This window comes from Ambystoma mexicanum, chromosome 10, assembly GCF_040938575.1.
Source record: "Ambystoma mexicanum isolate Mex_15411 chromosome 10, UKY_AmexF1_1, whole genome shotgun sequence".
Classification (NCBI taxonomy): domain Eukaryota; kingdom Metazoa; phylum Chordata; class Amphibia; order Caudata; family Ambystomatidae; genus Ambystoma; species Ambystoma mexicanum.
In genome coordinates this window covers 677,604,354-677,624,786 of record NC_090932.1, presented here as the reverse complement: position 1 = coordinate 677,624,786, position 20,433 = coordinate 677,604,354, and the positions used below count along the sequence as shown (strand labels likewise).

At 45.2% G+C, this 20,433-nt stretch overlaps 1 protein-coding gene across 2 annotated transcripts in view; it reads left to right on the top strand.

Annotated features, from left to right (window-relative positions):
- Positions 1-20,433, top strand: part of TRPC1 (transient receptor potential cation channel subfamily C member 1) — a 489,142-nt gene that overhangs the window by 33,321 nt on the left and 435,388 nt on the right. For both annotated transcript variants that reach the window (XM_069618262.1, XM_069618263.1), the window contains exons 3-4: positions 12,558-12,659; positions 13,871-14,073. In XM_069618262.1, the coding sequence (XP_069474363.1) occupies positions 12,558-12,659; positions 13,871-14,073 (305 nt within the window). The remainder of the gene's footprint in view (positions 1-12,557; positions 12,660-13,870; positions 14,074-20,433) is intronic.

Sequence of the window (20,433 nt, the reverse complement as noted above, 5' to 3'; positions counted from 1 at the left end):
TCTCGTTCCCGGCCGTCTTTCTCCCCTGGTTCAGCTGACAACTCGAAACTGCTGTACCTTTTGTGTGTTTTGCCTCGCTCAGAGTGTGCTTTCGCACGCCCCCTTTTATCCGTGTGAGGAAGTGTAATGGAAGTAAAGTGTGAGTGATGGCCGATAATTGCTGGACTTTGCCTGACCATTAGGGGTGTAACGGTATGACGGTATACCGTTAGAGATACCATGAACAGCTTAATTGAGCTATAATAACCATCACGTTGTTTATACCGGTATAGCGTTTTAGGGCCTGCAGCTATTAAGTGAGCTTTTCAATCTGATTTGGAAAGGCTGTAGTAAGCAAGTGCTGCGCATTCTGGATCTTGCACTGTGGGATGTGGCATTTGGCAGACAAGAGCATAGGGAAGTGAGGTCACATTAGTAAATGCAGCTTTGTTGCTGTGACCGCTCTTTCTCTGTGATCTGTAGAGTCTGGTTTAAAGATCAGCCGATTTGTAGTTTCCCCACCAATTTGAAAGATGGGGAAGTACACATCCCAGAATTCAGAGGGGGGAATGAACTGGATGCCCTTCTGATGCATGTCCACACAAAACGTTAGCTCTGTAGACTGTATGAACACCAGGCCTATCAGTGCTTTGTGCTCGTATATAAACTGCTCTCCCTTGCCCCCAATGTCCTCTGTGTAGATTTACACATTGGCACTAGAGTTGTTGCTTCGCTTGATCCTTCACCTGCCTTCTGCATATGGCACTGGACTCAAGCAGGTACGACAGATTCTACATTCAATTTGAAGTATCCAGAGCAATGGGGGTGAGATATTTATCAGGTCTATCCTCGATTTGTGAAACCACCCATGAAAGCATTTCTCGATCTCAACTCACATGACAAGGGTTCTAATGCTCTCAGACCTGGGGGAAATGGTAATGATGGGGCTGTGGTGATGTGGTGGTCTAGGCAATATTTGTGCCGATATGTATTTTAACTTTGTCATTTTCAAAAGGTTTTTGTGCCACTATGTTTAAGAAGGTAAATGAACATGTATTGCAAGAATCAAGAAAGAAATCAACAGTGCCCACTGAACGCTGTTCTGTTAGGATTACATGGTCAGTGGTGACTCAAACATCAGACCTTTATAATACACCAGGCAGATGGTAAACCAGCTACAGTGATTTGATCAATATGCAACCTTTCAGTGAGTGTGTGTTGGCTATGACATTTTGACAAAAGAAACACAATGACATGGGCTTTCAGACCTCACATGAGTGACTTTTCTCCCTTTAATGGGATAAAGCGTTATCAAAACAAACTTTTATGACTGATAACTGCGCGGGGTCATGATCCCCATGCCATGTGGTTCCAAAATAATACAGGTCGAGGCCGATTTTCAAAGCGATGACCTGTGACTGAGCAGCAAGCTCATTGCTCAAATTGTGCGTTTTAACATTTCCACGAGTGAGCGCCCTGAAAGACCAAATCTGCTGCCGCCTTAGATTCCTGGAGGATCAGCTAAAAATGTGCAGAGACAAGTTTCAAAATGCTGACAATTTATGACCTTTAAGAAAATATTTGTTAAGATTAGTTCACTCCACCTGCTATACCGCGATAACAATGATATACCGTCATTTGGTAAGAAGGTTATCATACCGCCATAAAACCAATACCGTGACAACCCTACTGACCATAGTATTGGGACTTGTCGGGTAGATGGCTCGGGTGTGAGTCTATTTTCTCCAAGAGCAGGCTGTCCGTGTAAAAGTGTTTGTGCAAGAAAAGGGAGCAGGGGGGTTGAGTATCTGAATATCCCATCCAGTGGGATGGGATAAAGATGTTAGAGGGAAGAGAGGGATAACGCATCTCACCATCCGGTGTCCCACTCCCACTCCCAGAGGACCCCTAACCCAGGTGATCCTCCCGGACTGGTCCACCCCAGGGTCTGGAACCAAAGTTGATGTCCGTGCCCTGGCCACCTGAGAGAGAGTTCCGCGGGGACTAGCGGGTGAGACACCTTCTGGTTTCTCACAGGCCTACACAGGAAAGTGTCGTTGTGTGGGGCTGCTCGCTTCTATGTTGTGTGCCGGTTTCACAGGGACTTTTGCAGCTTGTACTTTCGTGCATGTAAAGGGCGTTGGATATATTGTCCAACATTGCTGTACTCCCCAACAACACAATGAGGGAAGCAGAGAAAAAGGGAGTGGGGGGCTAACAGGGTGGGGAGCAATTGGCAGGAAGAGACCTAGGGAGGAAACAGTGAGGAGTAGATCAGAGTCTCAGGTAGGGTGGAGAGTGGAGGTTGTATGACCGTCTATTTTTTTTATTACCTATAGGGACACTGATAGAGTATCTACATGAGGAAAGAGTAAATGAGTAAAACGTGTAATTTATTTTTTCTTGCTTTTTCTTTATCTTTCGTCAGTAAGGGCGAGTGCCGTTTGTTAATCATATATCCAAGCCTTTTGTTAATCATGCATCCAAGGCTTCAATAAAAGCTCTGGATTGGAGGCTTAAATTTCGCCTTAGCAGGTCCTGCTACTTTGGATATGGAAAAATTGCTTCCTGTTTCATAATATTTGCTTGCAAAGAACACCTTGGTGTTATCAATGTGTGTGGATTTAAAAATAGCTTTTGAGAAATTGAGTGCTGGAATGGCAACCAAATAAAAAATGTCCAAGAGGAATGATGTTGTATATTCAATTACCAATCTGCACACAAGTCACAGAAAAAGTTCCAAAATATGTTAGGCAGGCTGTCAATACATCAGTAGCCATGCAATCCATTCTGTATAGAAGCACAAAGCAGAAATAGCAATATCCAAAATCAGCTGCAGGTGCTCAATCACGGACAGCCGGAAACACAATGAGGAGCAGTAGTCAGTGGGTCCCTTTAGAGTGGCTGTCCGCTGCTGGCGCGACTGTCCGTGGACATTCCGATCCGCAGATGGGGCTCAAAAAGTTATAAACCTTGTCTAGGACCTCGGCAAGGGTGAAGTCTCAGCTTAAAACACCCTGGATTGGCCAAAAATGCAGTTTTGAATTGTCTGGGAGCACGGACAGTGTCTGCGGATACTCCCAACGCACCGCACGGGTGCGGTCACATGATGACATCCCCGGATGGCCATTGACCGGATGGCTGTGCTGCAGACACCTAATGTGCGGGATACAGCGTGCACGCTGGTGTCCGTAGGCTACCGACAGGCGAGAGCCGACCAATGCGAGGGAAGGCCTGAGAGAAGGCCTACCCCCTGACTGAGCTGACTGAACGCAGCCAGGCGCATCGGCGAGGAATGCTGCACGTCAGCCTTCCATCACCGTCTCCCCGCCTCATCAACACAGACAAGGTAACTTTACTCCCAGCCCTCGTGAAGGCTCGCAAACGCACGTACCCGCTGCCTCGCCTTCCAAAATAGACTTAATACCCATAACGTTGTGTTCCATGCGCTTGCTGTATGACCTGTTGTTCTGGTCCTCTGTCGTACCTCCTCTGATTGAACATTGTCAGATTTTAGGACGGTAGTCCTGGGTGATGATTCTGGGTTGCAGGATGTCAGCTCCGCCCACAAGAAGTGGATTTTTCGTGCATTCATTGTGGCCAAGAGGCTGATTCTCCGTGGTTGGAAAGGGAGGGTCCCTCCATCCTTCGAGGAGTGGATAAAGGAAATGCAGGGTCTGTCGCGGACAGAAAGACTGATTTACAAATTGAAATGTAAATTATCTTCATATGAGAAGATCTGGAACGTGTTTAATGACTTCTTTTAATTTTTGTTTTTGAATACGCTTTTCTGTACTATTGCTGGTTGCTGATGTGGTGTATTTATTATATATGTTATAAATTAAATAAAAAAATAATTAAAAAAAAAAGAAATCCCCTCTACGACTGGTGTGTATGCCACATATCCCAGTCTAATGCTCCATTCCATCTATATGACCACCTTTTGAACTGACACCCAGCAGCCCAGCAAAACCAAACTGAGGTCAATGTTTGTGCACAAACTATTTGTACAGCTAACTGCACTTCTCCCATGCATATTACATGCCACGCTTGGCACATGATACTGTGTCTGACTGGTCTTACATGCAAATAATATGTTGTTTTAGAAGTGTTATTCTAGCATGTATCAGCCTACTATCTTGTATTAGTGATTTTGCACCCAGCATCTTCTTAGCTTTTTCCGCATCTTATATGCTGTATACAGCACCTACACTGCTGTACACGTGACTTATGCCCCACTGATAGGAAAGCCCTTACTAGCCCCGCTTTTGCTCCCCCCATTTTTGTCATTGTACTTACTGCTCCGTTTCTATGTGTCTCCATGCGCCTGCCTACACCAACCTAGCATGAACCCCTAGCTGTTACCGCATGACATTTATCCGCAGAGTGTATTTTCAAATCTAGGCACTGTCCCATTGCAACCTAGCCCTAGTGTGTACCAAACCTGCATTGTGTAACCGTGCGCCCAGACCATGATCTCCTGGCTCACTCTCAACCATGTTCCCCTTCTGCATCATGCCGGACAATGTACACTGTAGCGGCAACAACGGTTTAGCCAATCTTGGTTCCACAAGGCACTACCCGATTCCCTGCCCCACGCCCTTCCTAGCCTCCCAGCTGCCCTTTTCCACCTAACCACCACTCTCACCTTACTTCCTCCGCAGATAACAGCTCCCTAGCCAATGCGACCTCTAACAAAACTCCGAATCACAGTACATTTAGTGCTACATGTCACACTGTGCCCCCCACACTGAAATCGCCAGAACCCCTATGTTCAACCAACCCAGACATCACTGCCCGCAACAACAGACTAGGCACTAGGCTGCCCCTTACAAATAGCATCCACCCTGCCAAACTCAACACCAAAACTAAGTAGAAATTAAAGACCCCCAATGAGCCTGACCCACTCCCCCTAAAAGGAGCCTTACTCAATGCCAGATCCCTAGCCGCACACCCCATAGAAATTGCGGACACCATTCTAACCTATGATCTTGACTTCCTTGCCCTAACGGAAACATGGCTACACGAGGCCTCAGGACCACATTTATCGTTAGCCATTCCTGCCAACTACTCCATCCTCAGAGCCGACAGACCTAATGGTAAGGGAGGAGGCGTAGCGATCATTTCCAAATCACTACTAGGCTGCAGACTAGCTTCCACCCTATCACTTAAATCCTGTGAGCTACTCACAATCAAGTTACAAACTTCCCCCACAAGTACGATCACGTTACACCTTATATATAGACCCCCAGGCCTTTCTGGAGCCTTCGAGGAAGACATTACAGCGCTCATCACTGAAAACTCCAAGCCACTAGCACAAACTATTATCCTCAGTGACTTAAATCTTGGTTACAACGACCCCAAGGACACACCAGCCACATCCTTAGCAAATGCCCTAACTGAGCACGGATTCGCTCAACTGAGTATCTCACCGACTCACCAGAAAGGCAGAATTCTCGACTGGGTAGCAACTCTTAACTGCAACACCACCTGTAAGGATCCCCAACCACTTACATGGACGGATCATTACCTTATCCCACTCGAAATTCACATCAACCAGGCAACTCCTAAGAAACGCCCCTTGGCACCAGCCTGCCCAACCAGAAACAAGCGCAACATCACTGCCGAAGCCCTATTACCTCTGGTCCTACCCACCCTTAACGCTCTACCGGACAATGCTGACCTTCACCTACTAGTTGACACCTTCAACAATTCCATGGCTACCGCCATCTATACCGTTGCCCCTTTGAAACTACGTAAAAGTAAACCAATAAACCACTTGAATTCGTGGTACACTCCAGAACTCAAACTACTCAGGAAAAAGAAAGCCAAACTAGAACTACTATGGAAAACCAACCCATCACCTGAAAACAAATCCAATCTCAAGAACATCTCTGCGCTATACAAAAGTGAGATAATTTGCACCAAAAAAGATGCCTATAACGTCAGGATTGACCAGGCAGGCTCTTCCACCAAAGAATTATTTAAAATTCTAAAGTGGCTAGAAAACCCCAATCCCCCTCCAGACAACTGCTCAAAAGATAAACCCTGGTGCACCAGCATCCAGAATGCCCTCAACAATAAAATCACAGGGCTCCAAACCAAAATTGAAGACAAACGTCAACAACTCTTCAGCAACAAAACTACTAACCCAAGCTTAAGCCCACCAACACCTAACAAAGCCAATATAGGCTTTACCTTTAAGAAAGTAACTATCTTAGAAGTCCAAAAAATCAACACTTCCCTAAAACCTTCTAATTGCAAAGGGGACAGCTGCCCTGCCCAAATAATAAAAGACGCTGCCAGAGACCGCTCCCCTTTTTATCACTAAGGTAATCAACCTTTCATTTGCTAACCATTCTGTCCCCAACAACCTAAAACAATCTTGGGTGCTCCCTCTCTTAAAAAAACAATCCCTAGACCCAGCCATACCAACTAATTATAGACCCATCACCACTGTCCCTTTTCTGTTAAAAATCCTGGACAGAGTCGCCTACATCCAGATTCAGGAGTACCTAGAATCTAACCAACTGCTAGCTATACGTCAATCTGGCTTCAAACCTCAACATAGAACAGAAACCGCTCTGGTTGACCTCAAAAGCCAGATTGACAAAATCAAAGACAAAGGCAATGCAGCAATCCTGCTTCTCTTAGATCTTTCAGCGGCCTTCGATTTAGTCGACCACGAAATCCTATGCAACCACCTATCTATCGCAGCCCACTTCTCCTCCTCTGCCTCTTCTTGGATACAATCCTTCCTGGCGAATAGAACCATGCAAGTCTTCTCCACAACAGCTGCTGCTGACCCGATTCCCCATCACCTGCGGAGTCCCACAAGGCTCCTGTGTCTCCCCCACCCTGTACAATATATTTACGAAGCCACTATTCGACAAACTGGACCGTCCGGGTGTCACCTACACCAACTATGCAGATGACACCCAGATTCTCCTCACCATCTCGGGCAACTACAATACAGACGTCAACCAGATCAACAAAATCTTCTCCATCATTCAGGCATGGATGGCCACCCATGGCCTCTGCCTGAATGATGAGAAGACAGAGCTTCTGCTGGTCGGCTACTAACCTGTCTAAACTCAGTCCCAGCTACAAGAACATTATCATAGACGGAAATACTATCCCCTTCGCTAAAAGTGTGAAAACCTTAGGCTTCCACCTTGATGCCAACACCAACCTCTCCAAACAAATCAACTCAACCGCCTCGGCCACTGCTTTGACAGGTAAGCTAATCAGGGCTAGCAGACCCTTCCTATCCCCCCCGACAGCTGCCTCACTCTGGCCAGAGCACTCATTCAATCCAAACTAGACTATTGCAACAGTCTGTACCTAGGAGCCAACCAGTCCATAACTAACAAACTCAAGGTTCTCCAGAACAATGCTCTGCGCGCAGCGCTCAACATCCCAAGGCGTGAGCACATCTCCACAACCAGGAAAGCGTGTACATGGCTTTCCATACAGCAAAAAATTGACCTCAAAACTATCTGCCTCACTCATAAGGCCTTAAACAACCTAGCCCCACCGTACCTCGCCAATAAACTCACTTTAAAATCCACATCTAGAACCACTAGATCATCCAACTACTTATGCCTGCTAGTGCCCAGATTTGCCTTAAAAAGAGCAGGAGGCGCTAGCTTCACGGTGCTAACCTCCCAACTTTTGGAACACCCTACCACTCAATATTAAAACCACTGAGTCCTTGCCGATCTTTAGGAAACTTTTTATTGGCTGGTTATTGAACAAAGAGTAGCATTTACCCTCACTCTAATATCTAACAGCCGCAACCATGCCTGTATTATATGTAAATTAGTGTACTATGTACATTTTTTTTTTGTTGTAAATTGCTGTACTTTGTAAATGCATATCTCATGCCTGTAACCGCTTCCTTAAGCGCCCTTCTACCCACGGGTCCGGAGCGCTCTAAAAATAAATTAAACAAACAAACGAACATCGGTGGTAAAAACATAGTTGTGGGAAGGGTGTTTTTATTCTCCAACTATCCAGCCCTTGCAACACATATTCTAGTAGTGAAGTTGGCTTTTATTGTCCTAGAATATTTTGGGATGACATATTACATTGTTGGGTGTCCTGACCCACGTTTGAGCTATCATGCTGCAACATTTGGTGCTGTGGGCTTAGAAAATCCAAGATGGCCAAAAAGCCCACATGTACGCCAGAATAGGAAAACTGTGCAGTACTGGCATGGAAAACATCATGATGGCCAGAACTTCCCAGAAAATGCACAGGGAAATGCATGAAGAATAGGCTGCCACCCATTTTTGCCTAGGTTGTGAGCACAGGAGGGCACTGCCTAAAACCACCATTGGGCTACCCACAAAGTAGCCTGAAACCATTGGGAATGGCAATGCTGATTGCCAAAAGCAACCTAGAACTGTGGGGAATTCATTTTCTTAAATCCCAAAAATGGTTGCATTACCAGTACTCACCACTATCAGAAAGCCGGCGTTTTAAAACCACCAGACTTTTGTGTAAAACTGAACAATTGAAACAAAACCAGACCAAGGAAAGACTTGCTAAGAGGTGGATACAATGTAAAACTATACTCTGAAATGACTTGAAGGAAGTAATTATTTAATGTGTAAGTAAAAATCGTAATAGACTTAAACTGTGGGACAAAAAGTGACATTTAGCTGAAACCTGGCTTAATGAAACTGAATTCTGCCTGACATCTACCCCCACAGGAGTTAAAACCTGCTCAGCCACTCTTCCCCTTGCCAAAAGGAGTTGTCACCTCTCTGATTAGAATAGGGGTGGAGCAGCTACAGGGAGTTGAACAAAGGCCTGTCCTGGGCCCAGGCAGATGGTTTATTGGGGGGATCGTAAATGGCTTCCTTTTGAACAAAGCCCTTCCTTGACTCAGGCAGAAGTTATATTGGGGGCGTCGTAAAAGTGGCTTCCTCTTGGCAGAAATGGGGAGGGGCAGCCCCTCTAAGGACAGGCTGAGTTTAAAGAAAGTGGATAGACTGTTTTCTCCACCATGTGACCTGGGAAGACACACCCCTGTTGGCCAGAATATGATTTTAAGAAAGATGTATAACTCATGGTGCGGACTAGCTAAATGATACCATAATTCTTGTGATTTTTCTGCCCACATTTTAAGAGGTTTTAGGACCTGGTGGTATGATCTGGGGGGTTGCTAGCGGAAAATAGGGTTTCACTCCAAAGGTACCAGGCATGTTCTGCGGTATCACTGTGCGGCCCGGGGTCTTCTGAACACCTCCCCAGGCTGCACCCTCCGGTCCTTCTGTGCCTTGCGCCCCGGCGGGCCCCACCAGTGTTCCTAAAAGACTTTGCAGCTTCTTTGTATGCTGTCTTTCGGTGTTCCGTGTGCACCTTGTGTGAGGCGGGTGAGCCGCCCCGACTCACTGTATCTACGCAGCCCGGGAGGGAATCCGCCACTTCAGGATGGCGGGGGCACGGACCGCACTTGCCTGATGTATCTGCAGGAACCAATGCCTCCGGATGATCTGCTGCCGTCCCTCACTCCGCCCTTTCACCAAGCGGGTCAAGTCCGCAATGTTACACTGCCACACTTGATCCAAATGACCACAACAGCTGCTCCGCTCCCGATCCATTCGCAGCAGCTTCCGTTGGGTACCTCAGCCTCCACAGGATCTCTGAGCGCTCCCCTCTGCACTAGTGCCGTCTTTGTTACGCGGGTGCCATTTTGCCTCCAGGCTCAGCTAACCGCCTCCTCGTTTCGCGCTCCGCATCTCCGCGTCCAGTGAACCTTCACTTTCCTCCTCACATCCACGCACGCCTAGGAAGTTCATATACTTTCCAACCCGTCTTTCAGGCAATATTTCCTGCTCCAACTCGTAGTTATATCAGATCTTTCAGGATCCGACGGGGAGTAGTCACTGAAGACGACCTACTCCATTGGTCGCAAGCCACGGCCCATTCTTATATGACATTTATTTACTGTGCATCAATGGTAAAGCAAACGTGATGAGTGTTATTACGAACATGGCTAGATTGGTAAGTTAGACTCTGAAGACAGACGAGTTTGTGATTCATAAGTCTTCTTTATTATAAAAGGAAATGAAGCCTATCTTTGCCCTAGTCTATAACAACATTTTTTTTTTAAAGTTACTTGTCCTGCTGTCTTGCAGTGAACATCAGTCCTCTGTCATAAACCTAGTCTACTCTGAGTATGTCAGTACCACTAAAAAGAAAGGATTAACCTAAATTCTACTAGAACAAGTCTGGAAAGAGATGTCTTCCCTATCATATAGTCTCTTAGCTGATTCCCGACCCACACCCAAATGTCTCTCCGTGTCTTTCCAGCTACACAGTTCAAAGTGCCTTGTGAAAACAATGTCTCTTTACTCAGGATTCTCCCAAGCCACATGCTTGGTTTTACCGTTTCAAGTTCAGATTTGTGCTTTTTTCCCCGACTTGGGTTTTGCTTTCCGGTGCTCCACTGTAGACTATTGCAATTCCCACCCCTGCCCGGAGAATAGTATTTCTCATTCCTTCCTGGATTGTAGTATTTTTAAACCGCTCTTGAAGGGTTTCTGGGCTTCCACCCCTGCTTGGGAAAACTTTCTCTCTCACCCCAGCTTGGGGCTGTTTCTCTCATTCCCCATTTTGGGCCACTTTCTCTACTCCCCCAGTGTGGGCCACTTTCTCTCTCATATCTGATTTGGGCTACTTCTCTCTCAGCCCAGCTTGGGGGGGTTTTCTCTCTCACGCCTGCTTGGGCTTACCTCTCTCTTTCCCCAGCTTGTGGCTTGACCAATCTTCTCTGCCCTCCACCCGGTGTCCTGGATCAGAGACTTACCTAGGTTGCTGCAGTGGTGTACTTCCAGGGAGGCGGGCTCTTGGCCGGATGCAGACCGTGGCTCAGGTTCCTTTTTGGCCTTTGGAATCTCTTACGTAGGTGTTTGACGGGTCTCCGGCAACGTGGTTACAGGTGCTGGTTGACCAGCTTTGGCGTGGTGGATCCCTCTTTTAGTTGCAGCTGAGCTCCCTTGACTGGGGACCACGTGGGGGAGAGCAGAGTTATGCAGATCCCACAACTCCTCAGTTTTGCATGCTGTGTGCATGGGGCTGTCTCTGGACTCTGCCCTCCAGTGAGACGTGTCTTCCTGCTGTTCATTCAGTGGGAATTCCTTCTCGCTCTTTGTCGCTGTCACAAGTGTTTTAAACACCAGGTTGTAACAGGATTGGACAGTCTCTTGTTTTTGTGAGTCGGACTCCATCGTTATCATAAAGGTGCCGAAAATCACTGCAGCCATGCCTAAAGGAACTTGCATTTAATTGTCCACTTTCCTTCCCATATAACCAACAAATAAATGGGACTTTTAAGATAAGTGAGGATGAATATTCCTTGTCCTCTCAGGGGGATCACCCAAATGGTATCCTGCTTGCTCTGTTCCCTAGGGCATATTAGGCATAGAAGGCTCACCTCTCTAGTCTCGGAGGGGGTGGCTTGCCTTGAGGAGAAGAGACACATTTCCTGGATTCATCACAACATATATTCTTAGTGTCTCATGACATTTCTGTACTGAGCATCAAGTGTAAAAGCAAACAGAAGTGCGATTATGTGGGACACTGGCCTAAGTTGGTATAGAAAGTATGGAAACACTTTTTCTGCGGCATGTCATTGTTCACTGGCTGGGTGTCCTTATATGGTAATACTGGCATATACTTGTGCAGCCTGCATGGGCACAGCCTTTATGAAAATGTTTTATATACCTGCATATTTCGTGGGCAAATGCATCATGAAATTGCATTGCAAAGTGCTCCTGTGCACTGTTGGTGACTTGCATCTAATGGATTTGTTCATGTGCTACCTTCAAAACGATAGTTAACTGTGTGGCTTTTTACCCAATTTTTCACAGAAAGTGCTGTAAAATGCACCATTTGAACCCATTATTTAAAAAGTGTTCTTGGGGTGAGAACCCCTGCAACTCCCATTGTTTAGTTTGGGGGTTATCACCAAGCCTGGTCACTTGCATATTCAGCCCAAACCTTTACGCCCCTCCAGTTAATATATTCACCAGCCACCACTGAAAATAAGATCTTTTTGATGTGCTTAATATAAGGGTCAATGCATATGTTTTTGCTGTTCTGTATAAAGAGTAAATAAACCGCCCCAAAAAATCTGGGTGCATGTTACCATGCTCGTGAACATCACCACCTCAGTGCCTCTCGATAGTAGCTCGCGCCTATTGGCCCACAACTACAACTAGCTCTTGCTAACCTAAATATCGTAGACCCCCTGATTTAGACAGTAGGGGTTAACGTTCAATTTCTACTTACCCAGGTTAGGGAGGTCTGAGTTAGAGTGGCAGGTCATAAGATGAGCGAGAGAAAGAGGTGGCCCTAAGGGCCACAACCACGTCAGTAAAAATCATTGAGCCATCACAGAAACTTGAGTAGTTCTTGCACCATCTGTGATGCTGATAAACAGACTTCATTATACATGGTTATGTTAAAATAATTTGGTGGAGTTAAGAGTAATGGTTTACTTTACAATGAATAGTGATATCTAAGTGATTTGTTTTATTTTTATCTCTGTCTTACCTTTTCCGTAGTGCACAGATGCTCTTCTCGTCGCAATCGACTCAGAAGTTGTGGGAGCTGTTGACATACTTTTGAACCACAGACCGAAACGATCAACAAGACCTACCATTGTCGTGAGTGTCCATTTTAATCAGTTGCCTAATTCGGTCATGATTTATTTACTGTTTGGCACCGGAAACCATTTTCCACAGTGCTTCATTTCTTTGGCTTCCATCCTTCCCTCATTCACCTGCTGTCTTCAGGAGAACCATCAAACTCTGTACCAAATGTCAGAGGAGAGGTTGTTTTATAGCACCCTATCACTCCTAGACATACCGAAAACCCCTCTGGCTTCCTCAGACTTTAAAGTGTCCATTGGGGAATCTAATCATTACATTTTAAATTCTAGCATTGGGATAATACATTTAATTGTTTAGAGGGAATTGTCGCAGAAGAGAGAAAGTATGTAGCCTAGCAGCTAATTTGTAAACCATTGGAGCAGATCACAGGGGTTGTTATCCCACTTAACTATTTGACCACATCACAGAACATGACACCTCTATACTTCAGTTCTCTTATTTGCCAAAGTGAGTAGTGTTTATAAATGAGCCAAAAACAAGTATTACATACTACACACTCTAATGAAGGATCAACAGAACACACACGGCTACGATGAGATTCAACAACTTTGAAGGTTGGGCTGAATACCTATACAAATAGTATAGGTAACAAAGGATATCCTCCTCTGAATACAAAGATAGATAAGCAATGCTTAAGTGAGGTTAAATGATCAAGTGTCATAGTTCCTTAATCTGATAGATCTTCTGACTTTCCAAGGCATCCCTGGTTGACTGGATAATTGCCAAGATTACAGCCCTTAATCTGCCCTTTAACTCTAATCAACTGAGAGGGTAAGGAATGGCATAAACCAAGGGGCTCTTCATTTTTGTATTATATCACATGTCGTTATTTTCCAAAATGTATAATAGATTTCTATGGTTTATTAACAGTAGAGGAGGAGGAGTAAAATTTGATGAAGAAATGTCATTTTTGGTCCTGGACATGTTGACTTCTGTAGTTGCCTTAATTGCATTTCTATTTGACTTTCAAAAATGATGTTCTTAACAAACCATCCAGAATGAGGCCGTCCTAGTGCTCCATAATTTATGTATGACATGCAGTAAAAAGAATCTTCTTCCATGAAATCAAAAACCTGTTTCTACAAATTACTGTTAATGAATGTCTAAATCAATTATCTTCCCAAAAATTCATATGTCACTCTTGTCATTGGTGAACTGAAAAATGTGTTGTGAAACATTTCCAATTTTTCTCACTACGATTCCAGAAACTAATGGAAAGGATCCAGAATCCAGAGTATTCAACGACCATGGATGTGGCGCCTGTGATTCTTGCAGCCCATCGCAATAACTATGAGATTCTCACCATGTTACTGAAGCAAGATATTTCGCTCCCCAAGCCACATGCAGTAGGGTGTGAATGCACGCTGTGCACTGCAAAGAACAAAAAGGACAGTCTGCGGCACTCCAGGTAAGGGTTTTCAAAATTTAAAAAACACCATTACTTGAGGGATCACAAAGGCAGGCTTTTTCCAAGTTCTAAAAGCCTTAATTGTAATGTTCTTCAAACTATTAAAACTAATAATGTAACATTTAAAAGCATTCTGTCATTGGGGCTGCATTGGCAGAATGTATGATAGTTCTATAAAAGCTTTTAACGTTTAATTAGAGCATGTTTTCTTATCTTCAGACGATCAAATTATGGAATGCAGGCTCTAACCGCCATTAGAGCATGTTTTCTTTTATTTAAGGATGGATTCCAAGCCTTCTGTTGTATTGATCACAATGATACAGGTGTATGTAGTTATGTTTCTTTATTAGTTCAGCACTTCTTCCACTTCCAGACTAGACAAAAACCAATTCCCTCTCGCTCTGTGCCTAGATGGTTCTAATCTAAGAATTCATGATGAGGGAGGCTGAGGGTGTCCTCATCAGCCAGGCTAGGATCCAACCTATCCACCTTCTTTCTTTGCATAATTAATCTTGTTCTTATTTTGGGTGACCTAATATAACATTTTGGGCTCCCTGTAAGAAGGGGAAGAGGGAAGCTGAGCTTCATGCTACACCTCCTGGGGTGCACACTAACCTTTTTCCTTCACCCTGCATGCAGTTGATGCTCTTATGCTTGTGCGCACTTATTATTTTTGTGCATATGGCCTTGATATGCCTGGCTACCCGCCCCTCATTCTATAACTTCCCAATTGTTTTTATTTTAGTACATGTAAGAGGAGTTTGAGACTTGTCAGAAATACTGGGGTAAACAACATTTTAAAACCAACCAGATTGTGGCCCTGAGCGCCTGATGATTACCTGCCAAACTGTCTGCTACTCGGATCAACAAAAATCCCAGCTCGCCACTGAGCACAGAACCTGAGCAAGTGAGGTTTGAGTCGTCTCTCAGCCTGCCTACCAACATACTAAGGAAAATTAAATGGCTGCCTGGTGTCCCCACGTTTTAAGCAGACCTTTCTCTTTACCAAATGTTGTTGCCTCTCATCACTATTATCGTGTAGATTATGGTAAAGAGTAGAGTCCCCAGACTGCTCACTTCTGTAAGGAAGGCATGGTATCAAACAATAAGACAGACACAAGTGATCACAGTTCAAGGGCGTTTATTGAACTTTCAAATGGGTTGGTAAAGTGCCTATCTAATACTAAATCTAAAGATGGGAGCAAGCTACTGAAGGGACCCATTCTCCGACACAATATCCAAAACTCTGAATAATTAACACATCCCACTAGGGAACGAGACCAGGAGATAGAGTTCAAGTAAAACAAAGTTTATGTCCGGTGAATTGTGCACGCAGAGAACTCTGCTGCCCGAGAGCGCTCTGCCCAACAATACACTGGCAGCACATTAAGCAGGCAGCAAGCGTCATGAATGACATCACATATAGGTAACGCATCAGGAGAGTGGATTGGCTAAGTATATATATTGAACCCAGCTCCCTATAGAACGCCTGGGCCCCATTGGTTGTTGTCTTCTCCTTCAGCATGATGCACGTGGTCAGCTGGGCTCATCTCCGCGGGGTGAAGGTCGGGCTTGCAGATGGCTACATGGCTGTCTAATTATAATCCTTGGAGATGAGAACATGAGAGAAACAACAATCATAAACAATGGACATGAATGAGGGGTGCTTTAAAGTTACTGACAGATATATGATCATGATACCCCTTACACCGAGGGGGGTCTATAAAACACATAGCCCCAGACCCAGGGGCCAGCCGGGTGGGAGGGGGGGCGTTTGATCTACCTGATGCCTCGTGATTTATATATACATATGTTATTTCTGAGTTGGAGAATGTGGGCATGGGATTAAGGCTATGGTGGGTGTTCCGACTTGGTCACTGCAAAGGGATTAGATGTGTATCTGCATCAAAGAACATGGGGGGGGGGGGGGCATCGACTGGGTGAGCTGTGACCTGGCCGGTTGGGGGAGAGTGGGGGCATCAGCAGGTATGTGGAGACAAATGGGCAAACAGGCCAGGGCCAGCTCCTGTCACACAGCAGACACAGGAAAGATACTAAACATTTGCAACAATACCTGGCTGGGCTTCCGTGAGAACTGGGTTTGCACGGAGCTGACAGGAGGTAAAGGGGGGGGGGAGTCAGGGCTGGCCATGCGAGGCGCTGGGTAGAGCGAGAGACCAGCTTTTTAGAGATCATTTCTAGCAAAACATGGCGTTCAGGGTAGCACAAAATGGAGTCTTAGTGCAAAGGTTTTGTCTCTTTTTTTAAACTTATTGTTTTAATATCAGGTTTGAATTGAGCAAGTAGACTAACAGGGGGGACGTCTCCTGCCTTTAGCACACCCCATTTTACGTGAGAACGCCAAGGGGGGTGTGAAAGACCACCTCCCCAACATTCCTCCCTTTCGTTACTCCTAAAGTAACTAATACCTTCCTCCAGCATGTCTACGTTCCTCTTCCCTATTTACTGCTTCATCCCATGCTGGTGTACCTTTTATTAGCATCCATGCACGGCACACACTCAACTCTCCCCAAGCCGTGCATATTATTCAGGATTACAGGCCATATAAATACACCCTCCATCCCCCGCTAGGTCAACCCACACCTCCTTATGGTTTTCTAAGTCTTGGGGCTGTTTAATGGCTGTGTGCCATAAAGTGTCTACTCTATCCCCTGTGTTGTATAGTGCTACCATACGGAATTTGGGTTTGTCACTCTCCCTTGTTAGTATTTGTGCATCCTTTGTGCTCTGGAATAATTTTCTCTCACTCTCATGTTTAGTACTGACAGTTGCCATCATTCTTGTACTATGAGGAACAACATCTGTGCAGCATCGTAGCCCTAACTGGCACACACAAAAAAGGAGCAAAAAGAACCCGATGATTGGAACCAGCATCTTCATTGCAGTTGTAAGCCACGAGGGCAACCAGTTGAAGGCCATAGTGAACCAGTCTGAGGGCTGCACACCGCCCTCCTTCATGCGTACACCCAGTTCATTCACCACTGCGATCACTCGGCATCTGAAGAAGGTATGAAAGTGCAAAATGCACTCCCGATTTTTTGGCAAACCCCGCCCTCCATTGCCTGAGGAGGTCAAAGATGTAATGATTCTGCATTGCCATCAGCTCCAGGGCTCTTAGGTCCACCTTGATAACGTTGAACCCTTCTTCAGTGTCGCTAACCAGTTGAATCGCCTCCCAGCGCACAATCTGCAGCCACTTAGCGTTCGTTCTTGTTTGAATGCTGAGGATTAGTGCAGAATTGAACAACTTGTACTGGTCTGGTATTTGTCCAAGGAGGTCAGAGGACTCTTGGGAGATGGAGTTGGAGTGCCTTTTTCGTAACAGTTGATCACGTTGTTCTTGCTCAAGCAGGATGCGGAAGAAAGTGGGCTCTTCAGTGAACGTTGCTGTAAGTTTTGCCTACTGCATTGGTTGCATAGAGAATTGGTCGTCGGGCAGCAGTGGCCCCCATTTTAAATGTTCTTCAGGTATCACCAGCAGCGTGGAATGCAAGGTCACAAGCGCACAATAGCCCATCCATGATGATGGGAGGTGCACGTACGCCAGTTTGCCGCACACCCAATATTAGTCCATGAGGGCCGCTGTCCCTTGACCCCACTGCTGTTTGGCCCTAGCTGTAGAAACAGAGTCCATATGTTTCTTCCTGAACCTTGATCAGTTTTTCAAGAGCGTAGATCTATGTTAGCTTGGTGACATGTTCACTCCTTGTTGGTGCACAATGTTTTTCTGCAAAGTTCAGTTTCTCACCCGATAGGCCCAGCAGCCCTTCAGCTTTGCACATAAAGGTAGAGTTTTGCCATTTCCCATCTGCGAAACCTGTACCCTTGTTTGCCAGGAAGGGTTCTTTAAAGCATTTTAGTCCTGTGGTTCCTTTTTTGCAAACTTTCATCAGGTGGTAAAAGGGTTAATTTTACTGTATGTGCCTGAAAGGTGCTCCTTCTCCTGCACAGACCCTGGGTTTCTAACAGAGGCACTTCTTGGGGGACCAGCAATTTGGGCGTCCCTGAGCCATGGGGATCAGGGAGCAAACATAGCAGCTCCTATTAGTGGCTTCTCTACCCGTGGCTCTCATGTCAGAATACCGGGATGATTAATGTCTTCATTTTATCCAACCCTCAACCCACGGTATGCATCATATTTATATGGGCGCATGCCCCTTTTTCCCCTTTTGCTACATGGGAGTGGTGTATTCATTTCTGCCCTAATTTGCACCATCTCTCTCTGTTGCATAATATTGTATACAGGTTATCTGGTAATAGAGTAATGACCTTACTTGTACAAATGCTGGCATTAGTAGTGTTACAGATAACATTGCTATCGTTTCCTCTGAAATGCTGCACATCGTCTTTGGGGCGGGGGTGTAACTGAGTGAGAGGAGGCATCATTAAGCTGAGGTAGAGCTAAAGAAGTAGATAGTTGTGAGGTAGGGTACACATTAGGTCGTACAGTTACTTGATTGCTTATCATTAGGCTGATGGGGGTGGTGGTAGTGATACATGGGCTGGCTGTAATTCATCAAACACAATTGGGACATTCACAGTTGAATTATTGAGCAGAAATGCTTTCTCTGGGGTAGGAAGTGTAAGTACAGCAATCTGTTTTGTCAGTTGTATGCAGAGATGTTAAATTGCATGATGCCATCCATCTAACCCTCTCCCTCTTTTATATGGGTTCTCCAGATAAAAGCAGCGCCCCAATACACCAAGTATTAACATAACAGTAGTGAAGAAAATGGCAACAAAATTGAGACCGCACTCGTAGCTATAAGAGCGTGTGGAACTTATCACATTCCTACTTCTAGCTAACTGATCACTAAACGTGGTGAGTGGCAGTCTCTCGACCATCGTTGCACATACACGGAGGGACATATGGGGGGGTTATAGACAATGCAAGGTTGAAAAAGATGCAAGAGTAAGGTATGGAGATATAGTGCATAGGCAATAAATCAATACATTTTTCACAAGACAATTCACTTTGATAAATATATATATACACATATACATTTGCATTTAATCTGTTTCTCTCGTTTAATGCTAAAGGGTCTTACTTTTCTTGTTTGTACCTGTATATCTTCTTATTTGTGTTCCCTCTTTTTACATTATTTCAATTATTCTTAAGTTACCGCTGCTTCTTGTTTGTTTTACTGTGCGCGGTCAGGGGTTACACTGTCATGGGCTTTTCTGATGTCTGTCAGATGCACCCAATATTTTAATCCCTTCCGTTTCACTGCTTGTGGTGTGCAATATACCACTTCGTATGGGCCATGGAAACGTGTTGAGTTCCATCTCCTAAGGAAGCTGCAAACATATACTAGTTCTCGTGGCATTAGAGGTTTTGCTGGGCTGTCCACTGCAGCTGTGGAGGTATCTGTCTCATTCTCCCTTGTGACTGGTGGGGCAACCTGTTTAGCAATACTCCTTAATGCGCGTGTCAAATGAGCTAAGAACTGCTTAAATTCCTCCCGGAGTATTGTTGTTCGGTGTGCATCGGACATTCTTCTTACTGGGGACAAGGGTGTTGGTATTCTTCTTCCTGTCACTATTTCATGGGGGGTCAAGTGGTGGTCCTTACTGGTCTGCTTGTGCAGCTGGAACAGTGGTAAACAATATACCCAATCTTTCTTGAGACTGTGGCATAGTTTGGACAATTTGCTTTTAAGGAGGCTGTTGATCTTCTCGATCAGCCCATTCGCCTGCGGGTGATAAAACAAACACATTTTATGTTTTATTCCCAGTAAGGATGTTACTTCCTTGAAGAGGTCATTAACAAAATGGGTGCCGTTGTCAGACTTTGACATCACATATACCCCACCGTGGAAATAGTTTTCTGACCAAAAACTTTGCAGCACATTTTGCGTCCGGGTGGGCGCAGGGCCCTGCTTCCACCCACCGCGAAAAGGCACAGACCACCACTATAAGATATCTTGCTCCATTGCACCTTTCTCCCATGTCTGCATAATCAATATGCAATTCACGGAAAGGTCTGATGGGGCGGGGCAACGCTCCTCTCAATATTCTCAGGGTCCTCTCAGAATTAAATGTTTGACACGTTACACATTCAATGGACATTTTAGTAAGATGTTACTGAAGGTTTGGAATGAACCAGTCTTCCTGGATATGCAGCAATGTGTTGTTTTGCCGTGTGAGCTGGAAAATGCAATTGCTGGAATGCTATTTGTAACAATTCTAGAGGCATTCGTACCTTCTCTGTCAGTGCTGAATCTGAATATACCATTACTGCGCACCCTTTTGCTGCATGTAATGCTGCATGTAATGCTTCAATGAGTGCCACTAATTCTCTACTATGATCTCATATTCCCCTTCTCCCATTCTTACTAT